This window comes from Trichosurus vulpecula, chromosome 4 (assembly GCF_011100635.1).
Source record: "Trichosurus vulpecula isolate mTriVul1 chromosome 4, mTriVul1.pri, whole genome shotgun sequence".
In the NCBI taxonomy this organism is placed as follows: Eukaryota; Metazoa; Chordata; class Mammalia; order Diprotodontia; family Phalangeridae; genus Trichosurus; species Trichosurus vulpecula.
In genome coordinates, this window is record NC_050576.1 from 65045625 (window position 1) to 65056342 (window position 10718).

The following is a 10718-nucleotide window of genomic DNA, read 5'->3' on the forward strand; positions in this document are numbered from 1 at the left end:
CATCTGATTGGGAAAACAACTGACCTGGAAAATAGATCCAGGAGAGACAATTTAAGAGTTATTGGTCTACCAGAAATCCACGATGAAAAAAGGAGCCTTGACGGTATCTTAGAAGAAATTATTAAAGACAACTGCCCAGAGGTCCTAGAACCAGAGGGCAAAATAGTCATTGAAAGAATTCACCAATCACCCCCTGAAAGAGATCCCAAACTGAAAACACCAAGAAATATTATAGCCAAATTTCAGAATTATAAACTCAAGGAGAAAATACTGCAAGCAGCCAAAAAGAAGCAATTCAAATATCGTGGAACTACAGTCAGGATCACGCATGATCTCTCAGCTTCCACATTAAAAGACAGGAGAAATTGGAATATGATATTCCGAAGGGCAAAGGCGCTGGGACTGCAACCAAGGATCAACTACCCAGCAAAACTAAGCATAATTTTTCAGGCAAGGTGATGTACATTCAATGAAATAAGGGAATTCCAGACCTTCCTGATGAAAAGGCCAGAACTCAATGGAAAATTTGATCTTCAAATACAAAACTCAAGAGAGACATAAAAAGTTAACCAGGTGGAAAAACCCCACAAACCTTATTAACCAATAGGGCAGGTTGTTTACATCTTTATGTGGGATTATATCATCTTATGTATGATATATATATATATATATATATATATATATATATATATATATATATATATGTCAGTCTTGAGAATGGTACACCTATTATGAAAATTGAAAGGGATATACATAGGTTGTGAATGCCTGTATAAATTAACTGATGTAAAGATATAAAATATAAGTAAGAGATATAAAGGGAGGGCTATGAGAGAAGCGGTAAGGAGGTAGTAGAAAAGGGTAAATTACACCAAATGAAGTGGCACAAAAACATCATAGTAGAGGGAAAGAAGGGAGGGAGAAGTGCAGTATTTGAGCTTTACTGTCATCTGATCTACCTCAGGGAGGGAATAACATACTCCGATGAGTTTAGAAATCTAACTTGTCCTACGGGAAGTAGGAGGGGAAGGGGGGAAAAAAGGGAGGGGGTGGTCAGAAGGGAGGGGAGAAGTAGCAAGTGGGAAACGGTAAGATAAGGGAGGGGAATAAAGAGGGAGGGTAAACCGAGGAAGGCGGCGGACAAAAGCAAAATTTTGTTGAGGAGGAGAAGGGGAAAGGGAGAAATAAAAGCATAAACAGGGGGAATTAGGATGGAGAAAAAAGCATAGATAGAAATCATAACTCTGAACGTGCAGGGGATGAACATACTCATAAAACAGAAGCAGATAGCAGAATGGATTAAAAACCATAATCCTACAATATGCTGCTTACAAGAAACGCATTTGAAACAGGGGGATACACATAGGGTAAAGGTAAAAGGCTGGAGTAAAATATATTGTGCCTCAGCTAAAGTAAAAAAAAGCAGGTGTAGCAATCCTAATCTCAGACAAAGCAAAAGTCAAGACAGATTTACTTAAAAGAGATAAGGAAGGACATTATATCCTGCTAAAAGGCACCATAAACAATGAAGCAATATCATTGCTTAACATATATGCACCAAGTGGTAAGGCATACAAATTCTTAGAGGAGAGGTTAAGGGACTTACAGGAAGAAATAGACAGCAAAACTATAATATTGGGAGACCTCAACCTCCCCCTTTCTGAACTTGATAAATCTAACCTCAAAATAAATAAGAAAAAAGTTAAGGAGGTAAACAGAATTTTAGAAAAGGCACATATGATAGACCTCTGGAGAAAACTGAATGGGGATAAAAAGGAATATACTTTCTTCTCAAAAGTACATGGCACATACTCAAAAACTGACCATGTACTAGGGCATAAAAACCTCACAATCCAGTGCAGAAAAGCAAAAGTAGTAGAAGCATCCTTTTCAGATCATGATGCAATAAGAATCATTTTTAATAAAGAACCATGGAAAAATAAGCTCAAAACTAATTGGAAACTAAATAATTTAATTCTAAAGAATGAGTGGGCCAAAGAACAAATCAGAGAAACAATTAATTACTTCATTCAAGAGAATGACAATAATAAAACAACATACCAAAACTTATGGGATGCAGCAAAAGCAGTTCTTAGGGGAAGTTTTATATCCCTAAATGCCTACATGAATAAAATAGGGAAAAAGGAGATCAAAGATATAGGCATACAGCTGAAAAAGCTAGAAAAAGAACAAATTGAAAACCCCCAACTAATTACCAAATTAGAAATACTGAAAATCAAAGGAGAGATTAATAAAATTGAAACCAAAAAAACTATTGAATTAATAAATAAAACAAAGAGCTGGTTTTATGAAAAAACCAATAAAATTGATAAACCTTTGGCCAATTTGATTAAAAAAAAGAAAGAAGAAAATCAAATTACCAGTATCAAAAATGAAAAGGGTGAAGTCACCTCTAATGAAGAGGAAATCAAAACAATAATTAGGAATTATTTTGCCCAACTGTATGCCCATAGATTTGACAACCTTAGAGATATGGATGAATATCTACAAAAACATAAACTGCCCAGGCTAACAGAAAAGGAAGTGAAATTTCTTAATAACCCCATCTCAGAAAAAGAAATTGAGCATGCCATCAATGAACTCCCTAGGAAAAAATCCCCAGGGCCAGATGGTTTTACATGTGAATTCTATCAAACATCTAAAGAACAACTCATTCCAATACTTTGTAGACTATTTGGAAAAATAGGTGAAGAAGGAGTCCTACCAAATTCTTTTTATGACACAAATATGGTACTAATACCCAAACCAGGTAGAGTTAAAACAGAGAAAGAAAATTATAGACCAATTTCTCTAATGAATATTGATGCAAAAATTTTAAATAAAATATTAGCAAAAATATTGCAGCAACTCATCACGAGAATAATACCCTATGACCAAGTAGGATTTATTCCAGGAATGCAAGGCTGGTTCAATATTAGGAAAATTATTAGCATAATTGACCATATCAACAACAAAACTAGCAGAAACCATATGATCATCTCAATAGACGCAGAAAAAGCCTCTGACAAAGCACAACACCCATTCCTATTGAAAACACTAGAAAGCATAGAAATAAGTGGAACTTTCCTTAAAATTATAAATAGCATCTACCTAAAACCATCGACAAGCATTATTTGTAATGGGGATAAGCTAGATGCATTCCCAATAAGATCAGGGGTGAAACAAGGATGTCCATTATCACCCCCATTATTCAATTTGGCACTAGAAACGTTAGCTGTAGCAATAAGAGAAGAAAAAGAAATTGAAGGAATTAGAATAGGAAAAGAAGAAACTAAATTATCACTTTTGCAGATGATATGATGATTTATTTATAGAATCCTAGAGAATCAAGTAAAAAACTACTTGAAATAATAAACAACTTTAGCAAAGTTGCAGGATATAAAATAAACCCACATAAATCCTCAGCATTCCTATACATTACTGACAAAGCCCAACAGCAAGAGATAGAAAGAGAAATTCCATTCAAAGTTACTGTAGACACTATAAAATAATTGGGAGTGTATTTGCCAAGACAAACCTAGGGCCTATATGAACATAAATATGACACACTTTTCACACGAATAAAATCAGATCTAAATAAATGGAAAAATATCAGTTGCTCATGGTTAGGCCGAGCTAATATAATTAAAATGACAATTTTACCTAAATTAATCTATCTATTCAGTGCCATACCAATCGAACTACCAAAAATTATTTTACTGAGCTGGACAAAAAAATAACAAAATTCATCTGGAAAAACAAGAGGTCTAGAATATCTAGGGTATTAATGAAAAGAAATGCTAGAGAAGGTGGACTAGCCATACCAGATATTAAACTGTACTACAGAGCAGCAGTCATCAAAACTGCCTGGTACTGGTTAAGAAACAGGGGTGTGAATCAGTGGAATAGGATAGGTACACATGTAGGAGAAATCAACAAGTTTAGCAATCTACTCTTTGATAAACCCAAAGAGGCCAGCTTCTGGGCTAATAATTCACTATTTCACAAAAACTGTTGGGAAAATTGGAAAATGGCAGGGCAGAAACTGGGCATAGACCAATATCTTACACCATACATCAAAATAAAATCAAAATGGGTTCATGATTTAGGAGTAAAAGCTGATACTATAAGTAATTTGGGAAAGCAAGGAATAGTTTACTTATCAGATTTATGGAATAAAGAATTCATGACCCAACAAGAGATAGAGAGCATTACAAAATGCAAAATGGATAATTTTGATTATGTCAAATTGAAATGTTTTGTACAAAAAAAAAGCCAATGCAACAAAAATTAGGAGGGAAGCAGAAAATTGGGAGAAAATCTTTGCAACTAGTATCTCTGATAAAGGCCTCATTTCTAAAATATACAGGGAACTGAGCCAAATATATAGGAATACAAGCCATTCCCCAATTGAGAAATGGTCAAAGGATATGAACAGGCAGTTTTCAGAGGAAGAAATTAAAGCTATCTATAGGCATATGAAAAATTGCTCTGGATCACTACTGATTAGAGAAATGGAAATCAAAACAACTCTTAGATACCACATCTCTCCTGTCAGATTGGCTAAAATGACAAAACAGGATAATGATAAATGCTGGAGAGGATGTGGGGAAATTGGAACATTGTTACATTGCTGGTGGAGTTGTGAGCTGATCCAGCCATTTTGGAGAGCAATTTGGAACTCTGCCCAAAGGGCTATAAAAATGTTCATACCCTTTGACCCAGCAATACCACTTCTAGGGTTGTATCCCAAAGAAATCACACAAGAAGGAAAAGGACCCATATGTACAACGATATTTATAGCGGCTCTTTTTGTGGTAGCCAAGAATTGGAAATAAAAGAGGTGCCCATCAAGTGGGGAATGGCTGAACAAGCTGTGGTATATGAAGGCAATGGAATACTATCGTGCCATAAGAAATGGGGATGATACGGACTTCATAAAAACCTGGAAAAACCTACACAACATAATGCTGAGTGAGCAGAGCAGAGCCAGGAGAACATTGTACACAACCACAGATATATGGATTCCATGAGGACCAACCCTGACCTTCTTTGCTCTTCTCAGCAACGAAAGGTGCAAGGAGAACTCCAGGGGACTCATGATGGAGAATGCTATCTTCATCCAGAGAAAGAACTGTGAAGTTTGAATACAGATTGAGGCGCACTACATGCTCGCCTTTTTTCTTCTCTTTTGTTTTTGTTTTTGGGGTTTTTTTTTGGTTCTGTTTCTTCTTTCTCATGATTCATTCCAGTGGTCATAATTCTTCTTCACAACTTGACTAGTATATAAATTAATTCAATGTGGAGTTACACATGGTAGTTATATGAGATTCTATGCCGTCTTGGGGAGGGAGGGGGGAAGGGGGAGGAGAAAATCTGGAACTCACAATTATGTAGAACCATGTGTGGTAAACTAAAATAAATGTAAATTTAAAAAAATTTTAAAAAAAGAAGTATTTTGAGACCAGAAGACATATTAGTTACATGTTAGAATAAAAGAGAAAGATCCGGGGTTGGAGCCAAGATGGCGGCTGAAAAGCAGGGACTAGCATGAGCTCCCTGCCAAGTCCCTCCAAAAACCTATAAAAAATGGCTGTGAACCAATTCTAGAACTGCAGAACCCACAAAAGAGCAGAGGGAAGCAGGGCTCCAGCCCAGGACAGCCTGGACGGTCTCTGGGTGAGGTCTACCCCTCACAGAGCTGGGAGCGGAGCAGAGCAGAGTGGAGCAGACCCCAGCATTGGTGGCACGGTCCAACCAGACCATGACCCGGTTGGAGCATGCCCTAGCATCCTGAATCAGTGAGCTGTAGCAGTTACCAGACTTCTTAACCCACAAACACCAAAGACAACAGAAAAGGTTAGTGGAAAAGCTGCGCGAGTGGAAGGAGTTCCCGGTTCGGCTACCACCCGGGGGGAAGCGGAGGAGGGGCAGCTACAGAACTACAGCTGCACTTGCTTCTGGCCCCAGGCCCACCTGGTGGGAGGAATTAAGTGGCAGATCAGAGCAAGAGTGCAGAGCCTGCTGAAGATCTAAGTCCAATTTGGGTTGGAGATTCTTGGGGAAGGAGGAGTACTGGTGTGGCAGAGCGAGAGCATCCCCCCCAAGCTTGGAAAATAGAACTCTTTAGTCTACAAGCAGTCATACCTCAATGAAAAACTCAAGGGTCAAGTTAGTTGGTTGGGAATATGGCCAGGCAGCGAAAACGCACCAAGATTCAGTCTCAGACTTTGGAATCTTACTTTGGTGACAAAGAAGACCAAAACATACAGCCAGAAGAAGTCAACAAAGTCAAAGAATCTACAATGAAAGCCTCCAATAAAAACATGAACTGGTCTCAGGCCATGGAAGAACTCAAAAAGGATTTGGAAAAGCAAGTTAGAGAAGTAGAGGAAAAATTGGGAAGAGAAATGAGAAGGATGCGAGAAAACCATGAAAAATACGTCAATGACTTGCTAAAGGAGACCCAAAAAAACACTGAAAAATACACTGAAGAAAACAACACCTTAAAAAATAGACTAACTCAAATGGCAAAAGAGCTCCAAAAGGACAATGAGGAGAAGAATGCCTTGAAAGGCAGAATTAGCCAAATGGAAAAGGAGGTCCAAAAGACCACTGAAGAAAATATTACCTGAAAAATTAGACTGGAGTAAGTGGAAGCTAGTGACTTTATAAGAAATCAAGATATTATAAAACAGAACCAAAGGAATGAAAAAATGGAAGAGAATGTGAAATATCTCATTGGAAAAACCACTGACCTGGGAAATAGATCCAGAATAGATAATTTAAAAATTATCGGACTACCTTAAAGCCATGATCAAAAAAAAAGAGCCTAGATATCATCTTTCAAGAAATCATCAAGGAGAACTGCCCTGATATTCTAGAGCCACAGGGCAAAATAGAAATTGAAAGAATCCACCAATCACCTCCTCAAATAGATCCCAAAAAGAAATCTCCTAGGAATATTGTCACCAAATTCCAGAGCTCCCAGATCAAGGAGAAAATACTGCAAGCAGCTAGAAAGAAACAATTTGAGTATTGTGGAAACATAATCAGAATAATCCAAGATCTAGCAGCTTCTACATTAAGAGATCGAAGGGCTTGGAATACGATATTCCGGAGGTCAATGGAGCTAGGATTAAAACCAAGAATCACCTACCCAGCAAAACAGAGTATCATGCTCCAAGGCAAAATATGGATTTTCAATGAAATAGAGAACTTTCAAGCTTTCTCAGTGAAAAGACCAGAGCTGAATAGAAAATTTGATTTTCAAACAAAAGAATCAAGAGAAGCATGAAAAGGTAATCAAGAAAAAGAAATCACAAGGGACTTACTAAAGTTAAACTGTTTTGTTTACATTCCTACATGGAAAGATGACGTGTATGATTCATGAGACCTCAGTATTAGGGTAGCTGAAGGGAATATTCATATGTGTGTGTGTGTGTGTGTGTGTGTATATATATATATGTATATATATATACATATATATATGTGTGTGTGTGTGTGTGAGTGTGTGTGTTTGTGTGTATATATATATATATATATATATATATATATATATATATATATATATATATATATGGAGAGAGAGAGAGAGCGGTCACAGGGTGAGTTGAAGATGAAGGGAAGATATATAAAAGAAATAAAATCAAATTAAGGGATGAGAGAGGAATATATTGAGAGAGGGAGATAGGGAGAGATAGAAGGGGGTAAACTATCTCACATAAAAGTGGCAAGAAAAAGCAATTCTGTAGGAAGGGAAGAGAAGTCAGGTGAGGGGGAATGAATGAATCTTGCTCACATCAGATTTGACCTGAGGAGGGAATACCATACATACTCAATTGGGTAACTTACCCAACAGGAAAAAAAGAGGAAGAAGAAGATAAAAACAAGGGGGTATGATAGAAGGGAGGGCAGATGGGGGTGGAGGTAATCAAAAACAAACACTTTCAAAAGGGGACAAGGTCAAGGGAGAAAATTCAATAAAAGGGGATAGGTTAGGAAGGAGCAAAATATAGTGAGTCTTTCACAACATGAGTATTGTGGAAAGGTTATACATAATGACACGCATGTGCCCTATGTTGAATTGCTTGACTTCTTAGGGAGGGTGGGTGGGAAGGGAAGACGGGGGAGAATTTGGAACTCAAAATTTTAAAAACAGATGTTCAAAAACAAAAAAAAAGTTTTTGCATGCAACTAGCAAATAAGATACACAGGTAATGGGGCATAGAAATTTATCTTCCCCTACAAGAAAGAAAGGGAAAATGGGACGGGAGGGGAGTGGGGTGACAAAAGGGAGGGCTGACTGGGGAATGGGGCAACCAGAATATATGACATCTTGGAGTGGGGGGGAGGGTAGAAATGGGGAGAAAATTTGTAATTAAAACTCTTATGAAAATCAATGCTGAAAACTAAATATATTGAATAAAAAAACAAGTAAATTCAAAAAAAAGAATAAAAGAGAAATCATGGATACGATTCTGAACTTTAGAAGGAGAATTTCAGTTTTACCCATAATAAGAGGACCTCTCTTTTTTCTTCTCTTCTCCTTCACAAAGGTTTGGTATACACTTCAATCAGATTTTGGAAACAGATTATGTCACATACATAGATGAGCTCTTGGCCTTCATCAATGCAAAACCCAACTTGTTATCGATGTTCCTGGTGGACCCACTACTGGCTTTTAAGGTTTTCTTCGGGCCACTTACCTCATACCAGCACCGTCTGACTGGCCCAGGGAAGTGGGATGGAGCCAGGAATGCCATTCTGACCCAGTGGGACCGGACAATCAAGCCAACCAAAACTCGAGTTGTACAAGAGCCTCCAGATACTTTTTCCTACCTCCTCAAAGTCTTCAGCTTTTTGGCTCTACTTGTGGCTATATTCCTTATATTCTAATAGCTGAAGGCTTTGGTTCCTTAGACCAAATGTACAGGGTAGTGGAGTAATCTCCTAGATCCTCCATCAGAGCAGAGCTTTCCCTCCTGTGCCTCTTTCCCAGGATAACTAACTTGAGACCTTACTCTTCCCACCTGGAATCCACATTCTTTCCAGAAACTCTATGAAAGCCCTATTGGCCAATAGTCTCCAGGGGGTACTTTTCCCATCCTTGTCCCTCTATATACTGACCTCTATATTCTACCTACGTATGGAAAGGAAACAATCTATAATTGGGACCTATGATTATGGTCTTTGTTTTCATCTTTATTATCTGCATCTAATGCCAGTGGAATAAAATAGTTTTTCCTGATTGTGATAATTTCAGAGGACTTACCAATCTGATTATCTACACTTCCTTCCCCTTTGTGAAAAATTGTTAATTCAATTTGTGTACCATAGACAGCCAGAGTTTTACAAATCCTAGGTGTCTGTAAAAGTTAAATGCTATGCTTTTCACTGAAGAACAATACAAAAAGCAATGAACATCTTCGAGTGTTCTCTTAATCTCTTTATTGTTGGGAGAGAAAGAGAGGATATTAAGAAAGAGGGGAATTAGGGATGAGGTAGGGAGAGAAGAAAGGGGAAGTAATGTCTAATCAGCACCAACATGAAGAGTAGGGGGATTAAATAAATATCTAAATGGCACACACATACACACATATACACACACACACATACACACACAAACACACAGACTGAAGTTTCTCAACCTGTATTAAGCTTCTGTGAGCCCCAGCTCAACCAATATGAAATCATTAGGTCTCATAATTTGGCAGTAATTCAATCCTTCCAAGTGGTTTCAAATGAATTCAATGCCCCAGGAAGCCAACAGACCTACCTCGCTCTCGTAAGCCTACGTATGTGACGTCACTTCCTATCAAATGAACACTGCCTCTGAGAGTTTCATCTTGTGACAATATTCTGAGGAATTAGGGGGAGTTTCTGTTCAGATTCATGACTCCAAACAACATTTAGGCTCAGAATTTATAGAAGAATAATGCAATTCTCCATATCTTTTACATACTGGGTTTCTAGAGCTGCTTTTCACCACAAGGTTCAAGCTATCCTTCCCATAAGAGACATTATGGACATCATTTATTACTGTGCTAGAGAGTGAGTGGCAAAGAGAGATACTCAAAGAGGAAAAGTGGGGAGAGAGAAAAAGATGACAGATTAGGGAAGCAAAAGTAACTGTCCTGTCATAGAACAGAAATTATCTAAGTTGGACCTCATATCAGCTGGGTCTGACAAAGTGCACCTTGGTCATTGTACTAGGAAGATCATAGGTTTAGACCCGGAAGGGAACTGAGAGGGTTTTAAATCCAATCCTCCTCACTTTACAGATGAAGAAACTGAGGCAAAGTGAGACCCGGCAGGTAGTAAATGGAAGAGATAGGATTTGAACCTGGGTTCTCTAGATCCCAAGCCTCTGATCTTCCCATTGTGTCATGTTGCATTGGCATTGGTTTAATTGTGCATCTAAAATCAACAAGAAAGATCTTTTCACGGGGCACTTGGTCATTTCATTTTGCAAGGATTGTGATTAGCATTTGCTAAACGACCATTATGAAGATACTTAGAGGTTATGCAAAAGTATTTGTTGCAGAGAATGAGGAAATCAAGAAATACTATCCAGAACTTATTAAGATCTTCTAAATCAAGTGAACACATGCCTTTGCAGGAGGCACAGATCTTATTTCCATCCCTAACCACCTTCCATAGATGTTATGGTGGAAACTTGAGTCAGAAGTAGCATAGAGCAAAAGACAACCCATAGA

General features: G+C 37.9%; 1 protein-coding gene across 1 annotated transcript in view; it reads left to right on the forward strand.

Moving 5' to 3' along the window:
- Positions 1 to 9429, forward strand: part of LOC118847464 (dimethylaniline monooxygenase [N-oxide-forming] 1-like) — a 41768-nt gene extending 32339 nt beyond the window's left edge. The window contains exon 9 of the mRNA XM_036755947.1: positions 8559 to 9429. Within this exon, the coding sequence (XP_036611842.1) occupies positions 8559 to 8898 (340 nt within the window). The 3' untranslated portion in view covers positions 8899 to 9429. The remainder of the gene's footprint in view (positions 1 to 8558) is intronic.
- The last annotated feature ends 1289 nt before the right edge of the window (positions 9430 to 10718 follow it).